Consider the following 22,184-nt stretch of genomic DNA (forward strand, 5'->3'; position numbering starts at 1 on the left):
GGCATATTCATGCTTAATATACAGTGATGTTTTCAACCATTAAAAACTGGTATTCTGGAAACAGACAAGCATGACAGGCAGCTTTTTTTCTGGACTGATTGGTGTATTTTGGTTAAATTAAATAAAGACAATATCTCAATTTTTAAATAGAAATGATGTAGTTTCCAAGCTTAAGTGTTTAATCAATTTTTCACAGAGTTTTTTTTCCCCTTGAAATGGACTGGTGAACTGTCTACTCTATAGTATATGCTGCTCTCTCTCTTCAGTTGCCAGGTATAGGCTCCAGCAACACTTTGACCCCCAAACAGGTATCAAGCAAAACAAAAGAAAAAGAAATAAGTGACGGAATTTTTTTAATATAAAAGTTTCCCCTTATTTTAAAAGTTTTTACAGGTGATGTCAAATGTTTAAATTCAATCACCGCAATCTTAAATATTAACTGTTAAGTCTTATTTTTCTGCTGGGGTTTTATTTTATTTATTCTTTTAACACGGCATATTTAATCTTAAATGTAGTGGAGACTTGCAACTATGTGGTCAGCCATGCACATAAACAAAGATCAGTTTTGCACCACCAGACCCTCAATCTTGCCTCCTGAGAGGAGAACTCAGTTGATGTTTATTTTTTAATTAACAAAGAAAGGTGAAGCAGTGCAGAATTAATTACTCAATTACTGCCGGTGAGTTAATTTTTAACCAGCTGAAATGAAGTCAGTCATTATTTAGTCCATTGGTTGATAATTAATAGTCTAATCTAAATTAATCGCTGGGAGACTTTTCCATGTGTGCAGATGTAAACCTGAAATACATGATTCCAATGAAAAATGATGAGTGAATGATTTTTATGTGTTTGCCCTCAAAACTTTTCCATGATGGGAGCCTAAAAAATGGGAAAAGAAAAAGCATGTTTGCGTGGTTAAATGCCAATACCAATTTTAAACAATTCTAAAAAATGAACTTAGATGTGCTTCTAACTGAGAAGAAATGTAAAAATGAATTGGCTTAATTAGTGTCAAAATAAAGCTGGTTAGGTTTGGCAAGACCAATAAAGTGTTTGTGTCCTGGTATTTTATACCCAAAATACTAATATGATTGTTCTGAGGAAGGGAGATCCTTCCTTTTTTCCTGCCTGCTTCTACCCACCGTCCTTTTTCCTTGGCTGTCTTGGCACAAGCAGCTCGGAAATAGACCTAATTAACCCCCTTCCCCGCAGGGAAATCTGCTATGCAAATGAACAGTTTGGAAATAAAGTCATTTGAATAGTCTGGGACGCTGATTTTTCATGCAGTGACTCCAAACACTAACATGCACATTCAGCAACCCAAAAAAGAAGAAAGCCTCCTTCATCATAATCTCTTCATCATCTGTGGCGAGGTGTACTGTAAAGAAGCAAATTCCCTCTAACAGAGAATGAAGCCGCCTGTCCGAGCGGCGGCGGGCTGCTGGAGTCCGTCTGAACCATCTGCTGAGACTGAGGCTGCAGAGGAGGGGAAGGAGTGCGGGGCTGCTGGTGGGTGGGGGCTCCACCCCATCTCCAAAGATCTCAGTTTAAACCACTTGAGAGAAGATGATTTATCAATAAGCCAGTTCATTGTAATGTTGCATTTCAGTTAAATCCCTTTGGAGAGCACAGTCATGTTTGAAAGGACTTTAAATTCCACATTTGTTTGGTAACGTATTTTTTCACTTTTTTGGGGGATGATCTGTATAAGTGATTAAAATTCACATGATGTGATCATTAAAGATGAAAAAAAACCTAATCCACAAGCTTTCCTAAAAAAACAGTTTTCTAAAAATGTAAAATGTAGCTAAGCATTCAAGTGGAAAACACTAATTCTTCACAATTCTTTACAACATTTTATAATCAGCTGTTTTCAGGAGTAAAAAAGACAGAATTGCCCTACCTAGATTAATGATGCAATGAGTAATGTCATAAATGTTTACAGTTTTTAACTAAATCTATCTTTCTAACAGCTTGCAGATGAATGAGTTTGGTCTCAATTGTCTTATAAAGCTTCTGGATATAAAGTCATCCATCGTAAAGTGTCATTTGGTTTTAATGTTTATTTTTGCTCAAATCAGCACAATACAAAAATCAATTATTAATATATATATATATATATATATATATATATATATATATATATATATATATATATATATATATATATATATAACAACAATCACTACATTCCACGTTTAAAAAAATCGAACAGCGAGGACCTCCCACTGTCATGTGTTCACTGGTTTGTCAATCAAACTACCTGCCAGTCAAATCTCATTTAGAAAGCACTTTTCATCCAACTTGTGACAGTCTTTAATTGAAAGGAAAAAGGAAAAACAATAAAAACAATGAAAAGAAAAGGTTTTCCCTCAACACCAGGAGTAGAGACAGACAGCCGTTTTCCCTCGACCCTAAATCAGTTCTCCAGTTCTTTTTATACTTAAAACAGACACTTTAGTCACTCTCTTTTGTCAGGTCTATTTATTAAAAAAAAGAATGTTTTAAAACATGTTCAGTTCAAGAATGTCACTGAGGGCAAATAGTTTCACTTAAACCGCCACTCCACCAAGCACAGCCTGATGATCCCCGCCGGAAAATCCTTTTCTAACATATGCCTAATTGTTTATCTCTGCTTGTTTACATAAACAGAAAATGCTGCAAGGAAAGGAGGGGGAGAATAGGAGCATAGGGGGAGGGTTGGGGGGAGGTTTAGCGTTGGTACATCACTCCGACAGAGCCGGAGAATTAATAACAATTTGTGGCAAATAATTACTTATCAATTAAAGCTGTTATCCTGCTTAATTACGCAGCGTTCATTAAATTCAGCCAATTTAAACCTTAATCAAAGTTAGCAGGGCCTGACAGCAGTCAGGGTCAGTGGAGGAGCGCCACCCAGTGGAGGAGAGGGGAGGTCTGACAGGAAACATCTTTTATTTAACTTCATCTTCTTTTCATTTGGTCTTAAAAGATTTGATTCATTCATTTCAATAACTCTTGATGACTAATATACGTATTGTTTGACTATCACGTTTGTTTAGTGAAATTCTGAGATGTTCAAGGTCAATCATTCATCAGCTGCAAACCTTACAATATTAAATGTTTTGCATGTCTTATATCGATAACTAAATGCAGCTGATAAATACCTGTAATGCACATATTTCCTTCTCCCAGAATTTCTCTGAATCACATGCAGCACCCAAACAGTTCAGTGACTTTCCTCTGCGAATTGTGTGAATCCAGGCAACAAAAATTGAATAATGAAACCTTTTTATAATTTGCACTTTGCTGCACTGCCACAGAGTCAAAAAAAAAATTAAATAAAGCCAAAACCTCCAGGAAGGTATGCAGCGGCATTAATTTCCAATCTTCCAATGCAGGACTGATGAGGACAGGGAAGCAGACAAAGTGTCATGTATGTAAAGTTGAATAGCAAAATCCAGCAACATAATCCTCTGCCCTCGGAGGAGCAGAGGGCTGCAGCTTTAGTCCTTTCCACAATGCTACGGTACCTGCTCGCTCTCAATTAGGAGTTTAGAGTCAAACTAACCTGCTTGCTTTCAAGATGTGAGAGCACGTGGTGCTTTTTTGATCTTTGTGTTATCAGCAAAAACTTAAGGAGTGTTTAAAAGTACAGATTCTTGCAGGTTTGTTGCCCTTTTTTAAAAAAAATATTCAGAGATATTTTTAGGATGAAATTGCCTTTTCAGACTTTGCTGCCAAATATTCTCCTGACTGACAGGGAAAAAATGTCAAATCAAAATTGTTTTTTATTGTTTTTTTACTGTAAGGTAACCAGAGGACTGAAGAATTTTGTTCAGAAAAAGCTGTTTTTGTTTTTGAGATATCAAAACATGAAACTGAACTTATAGCAAACATTTATGTCCCCCAAAAAAGAGGTGATTCCAAGTATAACATCCACAGACCAACATTACTTTAAATTAATTCTGTTGTGCTTATTTGGATTAATACTTCAAAATTCTCCCTCTTGGAAACACGGGGAACTTTGCACTTTATTGCACATCTCAGCCCTTCGCAATGCATCATTGGAAAGTCCTAAATGTCCTTTATATGTACTAGAAGACCTTAGTTTAGCAGTATGCAAGGGTTTGAAGATATCCAGGTTTAGAAATGTCCTCTACAGAGGGGAAATTTGTGTTACTGGTAGTCAAGAAGCTGTGATTTTATTTATAACAACATTTAAAATGGAAAAATAAACTTTATGTCACCAAATACTGTACAAAATGGACATTAGAGTGAATGACAAAATAACACAAACTTTTTTTAATAATGGTTTCAGACACATTATGGCAACTAGTCAATATCTAAATCACTTTCATCTGTCAAAACTAATTTTAAAACCTGTGCTTTCAAAAAATTGGTTGCCAATTGAGAACAGAACAAGCAATTTGTGAGGCACGAGGCTCAAGGATCAAGTTAATTAATTTTGTCTACTGCTTGGTCTAGCTAATGAATGAGTAAATTATTCACCTCTGGGACACTGCCTCCCCAACTGCTTGAAATGACCCCCCACCCCCCACCCCTCTTCCTGCATTGTCCTCCAATTTCCTCCCTCTGATCCTGCTTGGATGGAGTCCGTGTCACTGACCAGACCATCAAACACACAAGCAGAGCCGGGCTTCCCTGCTGTCTCCATCTGTCTGTCTTTGTCCTCCCCGGTGTGTTAAGATCATTGTGTCCCTGCACATTTAATGACGCCTCTCTTTTGCCTTAAATTCGACACTTCTGTTGAGACTCGTATCTTGAGCTTGGGGAGGCAAATAACTTCCATCCCATTAACTTGTTTCAGAGCGAAAGCTCGTCAAACAAAGCTTGTTCGCAATCTGATCCTCCACACACACACACACACACACACAGACGTGCAACATTCTGCTGGTGAAGGGGGGGAAAAGATCCATAGTATTTGCATTAAAAGCCTCACACCATGAAATTCATTTATAATTACAAAGTGGTGTATGCTGTGTGTTATGCAGATCAGGCACGTGTGTGGAAGGAATCTGTTTTGGATTGGTTATTTTGTGATAGGCTAACACTGACTGTCTGCTGACAGATAGCAATTATCCCGTTATTGTAATTGTCCAAGTCAATTCACTGCAGGCGGTCTGGAAGCAATGAGAAAAAGTCTAGGATTTGCTTTTTTTTCTGAAGTGTCTTTAAGAAACTTAATGCAGTCATAGTTAAAGCTTAGATTTATTTTCAAATATGGACTTTTGGTTGCTTAATATTTTTTTTTTCTATTCCCCAATCATTAGGAATATTTACTCAGCATTTTGACAACAACACTTAGATAATTTGATGTTGAAATAAAAGTGGATTCTGTCAAAACACATATTTTGACAGTAATTTCCCACTACTAGCTGGGTGAGCAGGTTTTACATGGGAAATTGAGTAAAATGCAAACTACAGTTTTCATTTTACCTGTGATGTATGTCTCTGTAAACAAAATAAATATAAAAAATGTTTACAAAAAATATGTATACAAATATGGATGATTCACTCATTTTATTGTCCGTTTTTCTTATAATACTTTAGCGAACTCTTGTGGTAAGAAACGCACATTGCAGGTGTCCATGCAACAAGTGCAATTTCATTTGACATCTTGCAGTGCTTTGTGGGTAAATTCCATTTTATTTTTGAAAAAAAAAAATTAAGAGAAGTGCAAGAACAAGGACAACAATGATGTCTTCAACAGCTCTGAATGCAGCATATTATCAGATTATCTCTGTGACACATTAACACAACATTGGTGAAATATTGGTGAATAAAAGAAAAAAATACGTTTTTTTATCTCAAAGTCAATACAGGAAAAGAAAAATAACTTCTGCCATTTATTCATTGTTCCTAAAAATTGCAAGACATGCAACATCTTTTAAGAAAATGTTAGCAAACACATTTTAGAAATGCAAAACAAAAAACATCTTGCATGTATTTGGAAAAAGAAAATATCACAGAAAAACATCTGTAACAGACTGTTAATGAGAGAAAAGAAACTTCTCATTTGTGGTGTTGTCTTTAGAATAATTTATTTGGTAAGGTTCCACAGCTTTCGCAGAATACTAGTTTTGTACCCCCATCCCCCCCACCCCCCCCACCCCCCCCCCACACACACACACCAAAATTAGAATGTCATGGAAAAGTGTTTTCATTTCCATAATGCTATTCAAAAAAACTTAAACGTCCATAGAATATAGGTTGTGATCCCACTGTTTAATTTAAAGAACGTGTTCATATTTATGCATAAATTGCTTATAAAACCCACAAGAAAAAGATTTCAGAAAATTGGAATACTGTGGAAAATTCACCATTTACAGCTCAATTTTTGCAAAATAAATACATAAAGATATTATGATCACATCAAATCAAAATAAATGATATGTCCATCTTCAATAGTATGGGCAGGAGCTCTAGGTCCTGCTGGAAGATGAAATCTGCATCTCCATCCATCTTCAGCAGAAGGAATCATGAAGTTCTCTAGAACATTCTGCTAGACTCTTCTAGACAACAGCATTAACATTCTGCTGGACATTGCAGCCCACATCATGAGTGTCTGTGGAGATTTTACACTGGACCTTGATTCCCAAATAAAAGACACACTTTACTTTCATCAGAAAACAGTCCAGGCCTTCTCCTTTGAGACATTTCCTCTGTTGGTCCTCGGCTCAGAGGTGGTTTGACCTGAGGAACCCGACAGCTGTAGCACATGTCCTGAATGGGTCTGAACATGGTGGTTTTTGAAGCTGTCCCTCCACCTCATTCCACTATTTCTGGATGTCTGCAGGCTGCAGCTTCTTGAATCTTGGCCTCTTGATAATTCACTGGTCATCTCTTTGGCAGATGCATCTTCTCCTGCCACCTTTTTCCCTTCCATTGGACTTTCCGTTGATCTGGTTGGACACAGAGCTCTGTCAACAGCCTGCCTCTTTTTTGTGTCTTATCAATAATTATGGAGGGGATCAATGATTGGCTCCAGGATAGTTGTCAAGTCTGGAGTCTTCCCATTAAACCGAACTGAGACAATTGAACCAAATTGAACTGATTTAATGACATCTGGGAAACCTGTGGAGGTGCTTTGAGTTTTAGTAGATGGTGAAACTTTAAACGTTCATCAACATTTGTGCAGATTTCTCTTTTTTTTTAAGAATGTATATTTTATGAATGTTTAATTTCTATGAAAGAAATAGTAAATGACACATTTCCATGTTTGGAAAGGCTCTGAAGAGCGAACAGTCGCCATACCTGTTACAAACCCTTCATGATTGGCTGGGATTTTCGTGCACGTGCCACCGGTGAGGCGCTCGCTCGCTCGCGCACCTGCGTTGATTTCTGCGGGAATGCTGAGCTTAAACCCAGCCTGACTTTCTTCTCTGCGCTCTCCCAAACGATGGCTGAATCGCGGAGGGTTCAGCTGACCACACTGAGCTGTGGTCGGCCCTCGTTCTCCGATGTTCTGGTTCCGTCTGGTGGTGTGATGATGAAGGAGAACCTCTGTGACCGGCCTATTGATTCCAGGTCGGTTCGGCTCGTTGTCACACTTTTCGAACCGGACGAGCAGAAGTTTCCAGAGTTCAGCTACCGTCAGCTGCTTGACAAGGTGGGGCAGTTTCTGTAAAGCCTACCGAAAAACAGCGGAAAGGGGGGGGGGGGCATCCCCTTATTGGGCCGCTTTTTTGTGTTTTTATTTTGTATTTTTAAACGACCAAGTATCGCTTGGTTTTAATCTGATTGAAAACATTCCAATCAACTTACAAACGCAACAAATGAACATTATTATTGACCATTACGATTTTAAGAAATAAAAATTGTTTCATTAAAAAAACAACTTTTTTCAGATAAAACAAACAGAAGATCATCAACTGGACGTGTTTGAGCAGGAAAATGGAGAGAAAGATGAAGCAGCTGCCATTGCAAGAAAGTTTGAGGAAAAATATGTGAGTTTATCTTAAATCAACACAAGTCAATCACATTTTTCTTTATGCATACAAGTATTTCCAGAAAATGGAATACAGTATAATGGAAAAGTGTAAGCTATTCGTTTATTTTTAGTTTATTTTAAAGTAATAAAATTAATTTAATTTAAAATTTGAATACAATATATAATTTTAAATATACTTTTAAAAGAAATGCTTAATTAAACTAATCTAGTCTGAAAGGTTTTTTTAAATGGAATTATGGGAATTAATACAATTTTCCATAATATTCTCATTGTTTGGGAAGGGTCTGTATATCTGAAATGAATATAAGTGATTATCGCCTAAAATCTTTACATCTTCTTTCAGGGTGGCGTGTATAAAAAGGACCGCATTCAAGACTTAATTGATATTGGATATGGCTATGATGACGAGGATTCCTTCATTGACAACTCTGAGGCTGTGAGTCCTCGTGAACATGCACGTTCGAGCATTTTAAAGGCGTTTTATGGTTTTTGGCCCCACTGATCAAATGCTTAAAGTCCCACTTCAATCCTCTTTTGATCTATTTTAACAGCGTCCCCAGTGGTCTTTATGATTATGCAATTTTTGGCCTTATTTATTTATTTTAAATGTTGCTTTTTAGGACATAGTTTCTCCAGAGCGGCAGTAGTTCTTTAGAAATTTGCCTCTGAGTTGTGGGTGAGACCACTGGAGCAGAACAAGCCTTTCCCTGCTTCCTGACTTCCATCTGATTAGACTTTCTCCCCCTATCTTACAGTCCCTCACACCCCTAACGTAATATTAGCTGGGCAACAAAAATGGCGAGCAATATTGAAGCCATCCAGCCGTACAGTTTTGAGCCAGATGCCAGCTCAAGACAGGAAAGCGATCTAGTCATCTACAAGTGGATGCATCAGAATCCTTTTCAAACGGCATTTTTTTGTCTTCTCCTGATTTACAAATTGAATAGAGAAATTCTCAGAAATGCAATTTTAAGCTTACGTTTCTTCACATGTCCTCCATCATGATAAATTCTACAAGAACATGTTATAATCACACAAAAAGACAGGATTTTCATCAGAGTGGATCTTTAAGATTTATTATTTTTCATTTGTCTGGTTTGTTTTCTCTCTGTCACTTCCGGCTTCTCCAAAAGTACGATGAGTTTGTCCCGTCCTCCATCACGACCAAATTTGGGGGCTTTTACGTAAACTCAGGAATTCTACAGTTCCGAAAAGCTTCAGACTCTGAGACCGACGACCTTCCAGCTGATGAGGTGACATTTGATTTTGCAAAAGTAAGCTAAATTAGATTAAATGCTCATCAGCAATTTTTATTTTTTTTTTGTTTAAATTGCATGCATACCATCTTAACACATCTAGAAATACAAGCCGGATTGTGAACAGAGTAAGCCAAAGAAGTGGTGCAAAGCCAGTGAAGAAATGAAAAGCAATGCAGATCTAAAGCTAAGGTAGGATTTATTTCAAGTTTACTTTCTGGTTTATTTAAATTTCTGTCTAAGACTTTTGTTCCATTTGCAGAGGTGTGTCTAAAGCTGTCCCCGATGACTCAAAGGTCAGAAAGAAGAAAAAGGCTGTCAGAGCGCTGAGTGTCACCAGCATGCTGAGAAAGTTTCAAAGAGAAAAAGAACGGCAGACTATGGAAGAGGCTAAACGTGTGGCTGCTGTGATGACAAATGCCTCCAAAGCCTCACTGCTCCCCGCAGACTCAGCTGGGAGTGGAGGGCCGGCGCTAACAGACCCCCTGCTCAGTTTGATTGGCTCCACCAATGACCACGCTCTTATCCAAGCGGCCAACACGGTGGATTTTGACATCGATTTGGACTCTTTGTTAGATGCCAGTGAGGTAACGTTGTCGCCAGAATTACCTTTTCAAACAGAGGCTAGCCAGACCAGAACAGATGATCAGATGCAGTCAAAGGTCACATGTGACCATGAAGTCCACCATCAAGAAACAAAGATCCCCTCTCAGTTGAAGCCTCCTCTAGAACCAGTCCAGCTCCTGCCAGATCAAAGTTCCGTTTCGGCTCCGTGTGCACCGCTGCCTGAGGGGCTTCCTCCAGCTCTGGAGGAAAACATTGGGAAACTCATAGAAGTAAGGCCTCAACAGTGGTTCGGTCTGATCAGATGGGCTGAAGTTCTTCATGTATGTGTGTTTCAACACATGTGACACTTCTCTAACAGGCTGCTAAGACATCAGAAGGAGAGTCAAAACTCAAGTTTTTCAGCCCAGACATCAATTCAGTCCTCCTCGAGTAAGTATCCCACAACACACAAAACGTCAGTCAGAGACAGTTGATTACAAAACTCGTCAAAGGCTGAACTTGAAATCACAACTGAACCTCCAGATCTAGGATTTAAAAATGTATATATGTGGAGTTGCAATGTTTCCGCTGTAGTTTATATTCTGTGATTGGTGAGATGAACAAAGGCAAGTGTTGATGTTTACAACGCAAACTGAACTCAAGAAATGTCCCGACTAGCTGCCATTACTCCCAAAGGGCGAGTTTTAGTAAGATTAAGTACAGATCCTGCTGTGTTTGGAAAGTTTAAAGCAAATTTAGACAATAACTTAATTAAATGTAACAGTTTTTTCAATGACAGTGAATTGTAACATTTTTATTTAGTCATTTTTAGTATTCTGGAGTCTTACAGTGACTTTCCATTTCCAGTGAGGGGTGCTAGAAGCCCTGTTACTGGTGTTCAACAGCATTTTCAGTGAAAATACTGTTAACATTCTTGTGACATTTTTCTCATGATGGAGGACTTAAAATGACATTTCTGACTCTTTCTTTATTCAAATTGTTGAGTCGGAAGCAAATGAAAAAAAAGTTGTTTTGAAAAAGAGCTTATTAGTTGCGTATATAATATGCTAAGCTCTCTGCAACAGAGACAAAGGAGACACGCCAACGGTCCTGCCTATGACTGAGGAAATGTTTCTAATGAAGACCTGCCGCTCTGCAGAAACTGTCCTAGAAAACACTGGGGTTCTTTGTATTTTTTGGCAAAAAAAACCCTGCATTATCAAACCACTGGGAACACTTTGAAATGGATGAAAAGATTAGTGTGACTTTTAAAAAATAATTAAAAGGTTTTTTAAGTCGACTTTTGTTTTTGAACTGCTTTTGTTTGCTTATCCCCAGTATTGAGCTGCAGTGTCAGGGGCAGAGCGGCCAGCTGCGCTCCAAGGTGTACAGACACCTGTCGTCCTTCCTGCCCTGCAGCAGAGACACACTTCTCAAACGAGCAAAGAAACTCCTCACAAAACAGCTGGTAAATGTGGCCTCTTCTATTTATTTATTTTCCTCGCAGTATGTCCACAAAAGTTCTCTACGGTACTAGTTTGGAAAAGTTACTTGTTTCTGGAACGTTAAAGGAAGAACCCTACGATGCAGAAGAACCGATGCAGAAACTTAAGGAAACCATTGCCAGATCCATGCCAGAGCAGATTGCAGGTTTCCATGAAAGCTGTCGCGCATATGAAGAAACCAAAACATTAAAGTAGGTGTTAGGGCATTTCGTACTGGGTAGCATGTTTGAAATGCTCAAACACGCCACATCAGGAACTTTAAACCTTCTAGGACAGCAGAGGACAGTGTGGAGGAGAGGGCTGGCAGAAAAGGAGGCCCAAAGAAGTTGTTCAAATGGAATGAGGAGATCAGGTTAAAGCCTCTTTTTTCTCTGGTTCATATTTCACCCTTAAAGTGTTTAGTATTATAAACCTAATTTAAACCAATCTGTGCTGTATTCTGATCTACAGGGAGTGTTTAAGTCATGTGCTAAAGGAAAAAACAGACAAATATAAAAAAGAAGGCAAGGGGGACCAGGAAATTGAAGAGTTTCTGAAAACCTTCTTAGAAAATGAGGTTAAAGCACTTTGGCCAAAAGGATGGATGCAGTCAAGGTAAGGATCTGAGAACCAGTCCCTAAACCTGCCTTTGAATAATTGTGTAGACACCTTCTCTTGTTTCAGAGTGCTGCTAAGGGAAAGCAAGAAGCTTTTGGGGCTCTTTCACTCACTACTGTGGGTTAAGTTTTAGCTCAAATTTACAGTCTGTAAAAATTGTAATGGTTTGATATAAAAAAAATTACTAAAATAGAAATCATTGTTACTCTCATACAGGGGAAACAAAGCAAGGTGTTTGAAAAAACAGTCCACTGGTGGAGCCTCCAAGATGTCCGATGTCTGTAGCAGCTTTTATGGAGTTCCACCAAGGTGTGAACTTAACCAAAGGCCGGATTCTGGCCTGAATGACTCCCTGCAGCGGTCCAGCTGTCGTTCTGTGTGTCAGAGGGAAGGCGCTGCTTCAGAAATGGGTATAGATGAAGTGTTGAATGTTCCACCTTTGGTTCCAAAGGCAGACGGACCTCCAGACCAAGCTGCTTCTGAGCCTTTAGTTTCATGTCTCGGTAATCTGACTGGACAAGAAGTGACCAGTGATCAGCCTCTGGCGCTTTCCCAGGAGCTCCTGGCAGAAGCTTTTGCAAAGCACTGGAGCACAGAAAAGGATGTGAATAGTCCTCTTCTGCCTCCAGCCCCTCAGCCCAGCCCAATCAGTTTCCCTGGAAACAAGGAGTGCCAGATCGTTTTTCCTCACCTGCTGAAGATTGGAGATGCCAGTCAGCTGGATGCTGCTTAGATGCTAGTCATCTCTGATTCTGATGCTGTGTGCAGTAAGTTTTCTTGTTTTTTAAACTCTGACATTCAGACTTGATGACAATGTCATGTGCATGGCATATTGCTGTAGTTATTTTAGGGTTGAGTGAGAGTTGTTTCATTGTTGGTTAAGTTGTTTTATCTGAATTTGTGACTCTCTTTGGTCAGCAGGCATTAATTGTTTTTTAACATGTTTATAAATCATCTTTTCATAGATCTGAACAGAGTCCAGATTGAAATCCTGAGCACTTGATGGAAAACCCAACACTGGAGATGGAAGCTAGAGCCGCAATTACTAATTAGTAACAAATATACTTGTTAGAAGTCTTTCTGTTGTTTTTTTTTTTTCTCTTTTTATTTTTTGGTAAGAAGACATTCGCCTACCAAAGATGAACCAGATTGAATATCTTGATCTCCAGACTAAAGAAGGAAAAAAAAAACGGATTCTGACTGATATATGAAAATTTTGTAATGCTGACTTGTACTTTCAGTTAATAAAAATATATTGCACACTACGTTTTCCTCTTGGGAACATCTGTGGGAAAAGCTTTAGCCTTTCTAGACTAAATAAAATCTTCAAATAAAGTGTTTGTTCCTTAATTTTTCTTTGCACGTTTAAAGTCAATGATGAATATCAACGCACATTTCTGTTTTTGTTGGTTTGCTTTTTAAGGAAAAGAAAAACAAACTTATTGCTTCTTAAACCTTGCAGGTTTGATCCAATGTTGGGTCATTTTCGTGTTTTATCATACATAAATTTAGATTTTTTTTTTTTTTTTTTTTTTTGCTCTTAAATTAGTTCAAGGTGACATTCTGGTGTTTGAGTGGAGAATATTTGAGACAGTGATAATGCACACATTAAAATATGTACAACATTTAGCTGTATTTGTGTTTTAAAGACATGGGTGTGGGCAAAACCTTTTCTCGTGACTTTATTTAGCTGCTGTTGCTTCCGTCTTGCAAACATTTACTAACATTTAAGAATCTGTCACTTAAAATCTAGATGAAAATTGTGTTTTTGGTGTTTGTCACATGTTCTTGTGGATTTTTTCTGATGGAGGGCATATAGAAAATTAAGCCTAAAATAGTACAAGCTCCCTGCTCGGCTACACCATGGGGAGGGGAAGAGGGGTGGGGTTGCCCTGTGCCAATGGTCCCACCCACAATTTAGGTGAATTTCATATGAACTAAAGCTGCTCTGCAGAAACTATATCCTAGAAAAGTTTTTTGATTTGGCTATAAATGGTATAATCATTATTAAAAGACAACTGGGAACGCTTAAAATAAATCAAACGATCGGATTAATCTAAAGGACTTTACTGTTTTATTTTGATTAAATTCAGTTGCATGTATTTTTTACACAATTACATTCATCTGTGCTGTACTGCTTTTTTTAAGAGTTCTTAAATTTGGTTCCTTGACCTCGGGGGCAATTCTGTTGTATAGAACAGAAAAATTACATATTTGGAGAGTCTTGAGGAGAATCTGAAATCTTGATTGTTGAGAGTATAACATCAATACCCAGTACTGTCTTGATTAAGGTTCCCCTGCTTTACAAATGTAAATATATTTGGCAACCTGGGTATCTTATGCAAAGCAGAAAAAAAACATATTGCACCACCTGTACTTTTTAAATTAAAACCTAAATTTTAGATCAGCTACTTGGATATTTGCTGGTTATTTTACAGAGGATTATTTCAAAGCACAAAGTAGAATCTGGATGAAACCTTGATTTCAAAATGTACAGTTAGGCGAAACGCATTTAATCAGCCACCAATTGTGTTCTCCCACTTAAAAAGATTTTCATCATAGGTATACCTCAACAATCAGAGACAAAATGAGAAAAAAAAACATCAAAAAATCCCATTGTCTGATTTTTAAAGAATTATCTTGTAAATTATGGTGGAAAATAAGTATTTAGTCACCTACAAACAAGCTGGCTCTCACAGACCAGTTGCGTCTGTAACAGGATCCTCTGTCCTCCATTTTACCTGTATTAATAGAACCTGTTTGAAGTGGTTATCTATATAAAAGACACCTGTCCACAACTTCAAACAGTCACACAAAAAACTCCACCATGGCCAAGAACACACAGCTGTCTAAGGACACCAGAAAAACAAAATGATTGACCTGCACCAGGCTGGAAATGGACGACATACAAGACCATTGATTATCTCCCTCCATCTGGGATTCCCTGTAAGATCTCACCTCATGGAATCAAAATGATCACAAGAACAGTGAGAAAAAATCCCAGAGGCAGACGGTGGGCCTAGTGAATGACATGCAGAGAGCTGGAACCAAAGTAACAAAGGCTGCCATCAATAAGACACTACACCGCCAGGGACTCAAATCCTGCAGTGCCAAATGTGTCTCCGTGCTACAGCCAGTACATGTGCAGCCCCGTCTAAAGTTTGCCACAGAGCATTTGATGATCCAGAAGAGAAGAATTCTACTCGCTGTATTTGGAGGAGAACGAATGCTTAGTTGCATCCAAAGAACACATACCTACTGTGAAGCATGGGGGTAAAAACATCATGCTTTGGGGCGGTTTTTTGCCCCAAAGCATGAATGGGGCCATGTATTGTCAGATTTTGGGTGAAAACCTCCTGTCAGCAAGGGCATTGAAGATGAAATGTGTCTGGGTCTTTCGGCACGACAACTATCCCAAACACACTCCCCCAGGTAACGAAGGAGTGGTTTGGTAAGAAGCATCTTAAGGTCCTGGAGTGGCCTATCCAGTCTCCAGATCTCAACCCCATAGAAAATCTTTGGAGGGATTTGAAAGTCTGCGTTGCCCAGCAACAGCCCCAAAACATCACTGCTCTAGAGAAGATCTGCATGGAGGAATGGGCCAAAAAAACAGCAGCAGTTTGTGAAAAACATTGTGAAGATTTACAACAAATTACAACTTACAAATGTCTGACTGCTGTCATTGTCAAAGGAAGGGTATATTACAAAATATTGAGTTGAACTTCTGTTATTGACCAAATACTTATTTTTCAAATAAATTCTTCAAAAATCAGAAAAGGTAATTTTCTGGATTTATTTTCTCATTTTTTTCTCTCATAGTTAGGGTATACCATGATGAAAATTACAAGACTCTCTTTTAAGTGGTAGAACCTCCACAATTGGTGGCTGACTAAATACTTGTTGTACTGCATTAACATAGATTAAAAAAATCTGCATGGTTCATGTTGATCCCTTGTTTCTCTATAAAAATGCATGAAAACTGTACCAAGACAAGAAGGGGAAATTGTACTTCAGATATTTGAAAAGTATGTAAAAATCAATATGTACAAAACACAGTTTTCTGTACAGCAACAAGGAATTCTTTCGTTAACAAAAATGTCTGCTTTGCGGGCACATGTACCTGTGAGGATTTGTGTAGAGTAAAAGATCTGCCACTCCTTGGAACACTACAAAATAAAATAAAATACCCAATCATTCTTTAATGAGTTTCTCAAAGGAGCAGATCATCGAACTGTGTAGAGATGGGAGTCAGATTGGTCCTGTTTGTGGGCTTTACTGTTGGATAATCATCTGAACCAGTAAGGCAGCCAGCAGGAAGCGTGTTTGATAGCTGTTTGTAGTTCCTAGGAAGAGGAAATGGTTTCATCAATACAGGACCACATTCCATTCATGTTCCCTTTTCAATCATAAAATCAACATTTCTGTGTTTCAAAAATTTTAATTTGGTCAAATATTTTGAAGATCCAAATGTAAACTCACCACTGCCCTCAGATTGAGGGTTTTTCACTCTACATTTGCCACAGGTTTTGTGCAGTTTTGTGGAATTCACGAGCTGTGGATGTGCTGAAGGATCAAAATGACAAACAATGACAAATGAAAGCAGACAGCAAAATATTAGGGGTGTAACGATTCATTTTAACATTTTTAAATTAATATCATTATCTGTGGTTGCTGATACGATTAATGATATACGATATATGATATGATATTTTTCAGTCAATATTGGTTCATTTTTAAACGATTTGATCTGATTCACTCCATAAAGTTCAGCTCACTGTTGTTTTTCCACATAAAAATAATTGTAATGACACGTTATTAGAACGTTCTACCACACTGTATAGTCACATGTTTTTGCTAAATTCAAAGTGTTTCCACACACTGAACAGGAATGATGGACTGATCATTTTTGCTGTCATCTCGTGTGTGTTGGCCCCTGTTGGTCTTGTTTTTGTTGTAGTAAAACCCGTGTCTCAATGGAAATGGTATTTTCCAATATCAAATGTATTAGATTTATTTCATTTTGAAACGATTTCAGAACGATATTCTTTGATTAAAGACTAGCCTAAAAACAAATTGATCTAGTTGGATTATGGGAATATAAATCAATTCTTCGATTAGGTCGATTAATCGTTACACCCCTATAACACATTGAGGAATAGTGTAGACAAGTTACTTACAGAGCACTAGCAAAGGGAGTTTTTGCGATGTCACCACTAGCGGTTGTTGTGGTCCCTCCGGTCCCAGTTCCAGCTTAGCTTCACACCAGTACTGGGTTCCATTGTCCTCTTTACGGGGAACGATGCTCTGAGTGATGCTCTCGTTCACTGGAGTCTTCTGTCTCGTGTGGTTGAATTTGATTTGACTCAGCATTGTCAGCCCTTTATAAAAAGTCACAATAACTTTTTCCAAAGGTGCAACATCCTGAACCGTGCACTGCAGAGAATAATGGCGTCCCTCAAACAGCGGTCCAGTGTGATTGACATACGTGATGGAGACTGCTGTTGGGGGTTCTATGGAAAAACAGAGTGAGAGAAATTAGAAGCTGGATACATAATGCAAAGAGAAAAAGAAGTGAGTTTACTGACGGTAGACTGTCAGGGAGAGAGCCTTGTCACACTTCCCAGCCACATCAAACACAGCATAACACATGGCCTTGATGCTCCACTCAGTCAGTCTGTCCACACGCCAGACCAAAAACTCATCCAAAGTGGATTCAGGAGTACCCTGCAAGATGTAAGGACCACAATTACTAATGTATTCCTCACTTGTTAAATAACGGATGATATACCAGAAGGAAGTGAAACTAAAAAACAAAAGAAATTGCAAATGTTCTTTTTAAGCATTTGAATGTGATTTCTTGCTATGGACAAAAGCTAGAAGCATTTTTGTAATAACAGGCATAATGATATATCCTTCTTTACATGATATTTTTTTTCTCTCTAAACACTTCTTCCACTGTGGAACTTTTTGGGGAAATATTGCATTGTTTAGGTACTCTTTGAAAGGACATTTAACTTTGTAAAGCTCACTACATCAAAATATTGACAGAAAATTAAATGTAGTTGAAAATAAGATTTTTTTTAAACCCTTTGAAATCCCAAAAATAATTTATTTTTATTTTTATGGGATAGTATTAATTATGATACTTTGTGTGATTTGGTATGTTTTTGCTCACAGCGATGTTAGTTTAAGATGCAAAAAATATTGAGTGTTCAGGAAATTAAGCGCCTTAATTACCATTTGCATCAAATTAAATACAAACGTTTTTAAAATTGTGTAACTTTATTATTATGAATTGATTCATAATACATTTTGCATTCTTTCAATACAACACATAGTAATTAAAAAAAATTAACATCAATATAATTTGGGCTATTCTCACCACAAAGTTTTGAAAATTAGCTAAACCTTTCCCACCCAAAGTGTTTTTGAAATACCAGAGAAGCTGCCATTTTGAAATTGCCAGGAAAAGCCTTCTACTGCCCCCAGTGGAAGGATGATTAACTGCAGGGCAGAAAATATGGACCAAGTCCTGTACAACTACAGTATAAGATGTGATTATATAAATGGTTACATAGGGTTAAAAAACGTGTTTTTGGGGTTTAAGGTGACCTGGCAAACTAAATTGCAGTAATAAAAGCCAAAATAGAACCAACACAAAAGCAAAAGTAAAAAATAAAATAAAAAAGACATTGGGAAGCTCAGACTGAAGCCTGTTGCTCTGTGACTTTTAACATTTTATGACCTTGTTGATTTTTACACCGCGCATCTTCTATACAGAGACAGTGGGAAATTGTTACCACTCAAAATCCAAAAATGTTGTGATTTAAGTGTCTTTTTTGTTTGTTTTATTTGTTTGTATGGTGATGAAATCCAATGTGTCCCATTATCCTTTTCAGTTATGGTTGAAGTAACTCAAAATTTTAATACCAGTACTTTAATATTCTTTTAGTTGAATGACTAGATTCTTATATTTTACACACACTTGGATTTAATAAGAATCGTCTTTCCTTTTTAATGGAAAAAAACATGGTCTCTAATGTAGTCATTAAAACATTCACTTACCACTGAGACTTCCCAACCCAGGACAGGAAACCCCGCCTTCTGCTTGGAGCAGTTAGCTTTGACCGGATCTCCAAACCTGTAAAAGGAGTTTTCAATTAGACATGCACCTCCTTTAAATGACAGCTGGCTGTTATATTATTTAAACAAGGAGATTATCTATTGTAGGAAAGTTCTAAAAAAAAAAAAATCCCAAAACATTAAAATCTGTGCTGCTTGTTTTCCCACTAACCCAGTTCCTGTAGCTGCCTATTGGCAAGTCCTACCTAGTCCAGGTGATCAGATGCAGGTAGGGTTGTGAAGCACCAGAGGAATGCTGGTCTTCGAGAACCCGTATGAGTTTCAAATGCCGAAAAAGTAACCTTTACATCTCGACTGCACTTTCATCTTCACATTTTTCAAATAAACGTAGCTGCTTAAGAAATCAAGACAGGTTTTCTAAGTGTGTGGCAGGTAAATTGGAGCTCTGCTTTTGTTTTCATTTCAAATGTCCCCCCAATACATTCTAAACATGAAGAAGTGTGTTTTTTAAAACCTTTAAAAATTGTATATATATTTATGAATGAAAAAACTGAGCTTCAGGAGCTTTAGGATCCAAACATACCTGACCACTAAGGAGGAAGGTGAGATGCTGATGTCACAGCTGGCTATCTTTGAGGATTCCCCAGAGCTGGAGGTGAGGTGGGGGTTAGTGGATGGTAAGCTGAGAGAAGGAGAAAGCAAAGATGGGGAGTTTGTTAAAAATGGAGGAGGGGACATTTGTGATGGCACAGAGGGAGAAAATATGTATGGAAACAGGGCAGCTAAAGGGCAAAAAATGGTCAGAGTGTGGGAAAGAAGACAAAATAAAACAGAGTGGGTTATAATCAAGTGTGGGTGTGACTTACGCTTCTGCAACCAAACCCCCACTGATTACATCAAACCTTCAACAGCAAAAGTACTATTAATAATGCACTACTTGATTTCTATTTTGGATTTTTGTGAACTTGCCGCTGTCAGTCATGAACTTGTGAGTCACGTTCTCCTCTCTTTGCACAATACAGGCAAAGGGTCAACTGAAATTTGCCATCTCGCAAAATAATACCTTTTTCAATGATCTATTGTGCACCATTGTTTTAAAGCGCAATGAATACACCCAGTGTGTTCCTCTGAGGAAGGAAGGACACCCTGCCCAGTCAGAAGAACTCTCTCCTCCTTTGAATGAGCATTGTTCCACAAAATACTGAGCTGTTCTCTTGCTTATCACACTGATCTCGCTCATGGGAGGCTGTCAGAATTTACATCTTCATGTTTCTAACTTATCTTGCTGCCAACTGCTGCTGCTCTGTTTTTGCAGTTATGATGCCAGAGATGTAACATTACACTATCTGCCAATTTACAGATGAAGAAGACATAAGATATGGATATAAAAGATGATATGAAAAAACCCTTCAATTATGCATGATTATTTATTACAGTAGTTTGAAAGTTAACAAAATTTTGCTGACTAAACATCTTCAAATGTGTGTAGTAGGATGTGATGTATCAATATTTTAGGATTATTGAGTTGTTCTGTCTGTATATATATATATATATATATATATATATATATATATATATATATATTCAAAAAAAATCACGTTTTTAAAGAAAAACACTTGCAAAAATGTAAGTATTTATAATTCAATCTGAGTACACCAGTTGAGAACATGTGCTACAATTTTCTTTGTGCATTTGATCATTTTTCTGTGCATTTTATGCATGTTTATAAGTTAAATTATTTTGTTTAGAAGTTGGTGAAAAATTACAGTATTTAGAAAAATACAGCTCTAAATAAATGCAAAGAAAGTTGTAAGTTTTTCCTTTTTAGAGCTAAAATATTTCTGCTTTCTCATCTTCAGTTTTTGACAAATGATGTGTTTTTCAGATGAGCAGTTTTGGCCTGTTTGGCCCCAACTGTCACATTATTATTCCACGTGTTGTTTTACTCACCTGAGCCAAAGAGGCGGAACAGCACCAGCGTGACTTGCCCTCCACGAGCCCACATCTTTAATCAGTACAGTCTCTCACTCGGTGCACCTCTTTCAGATGAGATGAGCAGCTGCTGCTGGATGCTGGGGCTCTAAAGTGTGGGTGCCTGCCAGGGGCAGCAGGTTTTTATAGGACATGTGGGTGTATGCGCTTATCCAGCTTCAAGTGTGTCTGAAGCTGATGATCAGGCAGTTCCTTTGCTCTGAGCTGTGAAAGCCACCCTGGGCGTTCTCCGTTGGTATATCAGGAGAGGAAGGAAGGGAGGGTCAAGAATAATTCAGTGTAGTGCTGCAGATAGCGGGCAAGAAAAGAGTCCTCACACAGCTGATGTTGGGCTTATGGAGAAAACATGCCCATGTAAATTTAGATTCTGTGTCCAAGAACAGAAAGCTAAAACGCTTTTTTATACTCAGATTTATGGAGTGGTTTCACATGAAAAACATGTGGCATGTTTTTTGCTTTATTTCATCTGCATTTTTGTTCAAATTCATAAAATGAAAACATGTTTAAAAGAAAGAATATTTATTCTGCTATTTTTCTTTATAGTTCTTCATAGTTTTCCTTTTCTGAAAATTACCCCCCCATGGCATCACATGTAGTTCATTAAAAAAAAAAAAACATTTTGGAAAAATTCTGTAATGTTGGAAATAGAGTAATGGATCGAGGTCAGATGTGAAAGAATTTTACTTCCCTACACAGTTCTGACTTCCACCCCACTGATCGATGAGAACATTTCCTCATTAAAAACTTGAATTTTTTAACTTTGCACGCGATCAGTTAACGTTGAGTTTTGGGGTTTCTGCTGCTCTTCTGCCTCATGTTTTATTGGACCTCTAAACACCAGTAACATGAAATAAACACAACATGTATCCGGCATTGCCCTCTAGTGGACATTTTGCAAGATTGCTCTGTGTTCACTTCAAATTACTTTGATATGTACAGGCCATTACAACACAGTTGTCTCAACGGGCTTCACAATTGTACAAAAGATAAAATCAGTTATAAAATACAATCTGTAATTGCTAAACTAAACTAAACAGACTAAGATAAACTGGGTATCCCTGCCCTTAGACCCTGCTTCTGGGTAAGGGAAAATTCCTATAAAACATATTCCAGGAAAAAAAAAAAGAAACCTCCGGAGGGGAGTGGGAAAGAGGGACAACACAGTGTAACGCTTCTCAGATTATGTGACTAGGCGCATTAATCAGAGTTCGTCTCAGGGAGCCCAAGGTGTGTAAATGAAAACAAGACAGC

General features: G+C 37.8%; 2 protein-coding genes across 4 annotated transcripts; one reads left to right on the forward strand and one right to left on the reverse strand.

Annotated features, from left to right (window-relative positions):
- The first annotated feature begins 7,300 nt into the window (after positions 1-7,300).
- LOC101158670 (ubinuclein-1) lies at positions 7,301-13,037 on the forward strand. Of its 3 annotated transcripts, none has more exons than XM_023958741.1 (14): positions 7,301-7,612; positions 7,851-7,949; positions 8,298-8,390; positions 9,088-9,228; positions 9,314-9,402; positions 9,473-10,046; positions 10,136-10,206; positions 11,095-11,224; positions 11,304-11,452; positions 11,533-11,613; positions 11,712-11,855; positions 11,925-11,975; positions 12,075-12,625; positions 12,824-13,037. In XM_023958741.1, the coding sequence occupies exons 1-13, from the start codon at positions 7,403-7,405 to the stop codon at positions 12,589-12,591; spliced, it is 2,349 nt and encodes a 782-aa protein (XP_023814509.1). In that variant the 5' UTR covers positions 7,301-7,402; the 3' UTR covers positions 12,592-12,625; positions 12,824-13,037. The 3 variants fall into 3 exon arrangements, with proteins under 3 accessions (XP_023814509.1, XP_023814517.1, XP_023814521.1); XM_023958749.1 differs by having other exon boundaries at positions 9,088-9,207; XM_023958753.1 differs by having other exon boundaries at positions 7,302-7,612; positions 11,328-11,452.
- Positions 13,038-15,858: 2,821 nt separating this feature from the next.
- LOC101169665 (intercellular adhesion molecule 2-like) lies at positions 15,859-21,101 on the reverse strand. The gene is made up of 7 exons (XM_011478126.3): positions 20,892-21,101; positions 19,525-19,723; positions 18,924-18,999; positions 17,444-17,582; positions 17,036-17,368; positions 16,338-16,421; positions 15,859-16,201 (listed from the first exon to the last, which is right to left on the reverse strand). Exons 1-7 carry the CDS (start codon positions 20,944-20,946, stop codon positions 16,131-16,133), a joined length of 957 nt encoding a protein of 318 aa, XP_011476428.1. The 5' UTR covers positions 20,947-21,101; the 3' UTR covers positions 15,859-16,130.
- Between the last annotated feature and the right edge of the window lie 1,083 nt (positions 21,102-22,184).

This window comes from Oryzias latipes, chromosome 1 (assembly GCF_002234675.1).
Source record: "Oryzias latipes chromosome 1, ASM223467v1".
Classification (NCBI taxonomy): domain Eukaryota; kingdom Metazoa; phylum Chordata; class Actinopteri; order Beloniformes; family Adrianichthyidae; genus Oryzias; species Oryzias latipes.

Coding starts and splice junctions, on each gene's coding strand:
- LOC101158670 (XM_023958741.1), top strand. CDS start 7,403: ATGGCTGAATCGCGGAGGGTTCAGCTGACCACACTGAGCTGTGGTCGG. Junction 10,207..11,094: donor ATCAATTCAGTCCTCCTCGA/GTAAGTATCCCA, acceptor GCTTATCCCCAG/TATTGAGCTGCAGTGTCAGG. Junction 11,225..11,303: donor AACTCCTCACAAAACAGCTG/GTAAATGTGGCC, acceptor AGTTTGGAAAAG/TTACTTGTTTCTGGAACGTT.
- LOC101169665 (XM_011478126.3), bottom strand. CDS start 20,946: ATGTGGGCTCGTGGAGGGCAAGTCACGCTGGTGCTGTTCCGCCTCTTT. Junction 19,724..20,891: donor GTTCCGCCTCTTTGGCTCAG/GTGAGTAAAACA, acceptor TTTGCCCTTTAG/CTGCCCTGTTTCCATACATA. Junction 16,202..16,337: donor CCCTCAATCTGAGGGCAGTG/GTGAGTTTACAT, acceptor TCCTCTTCCTAG/GAACTACAAACAGCTATCAA.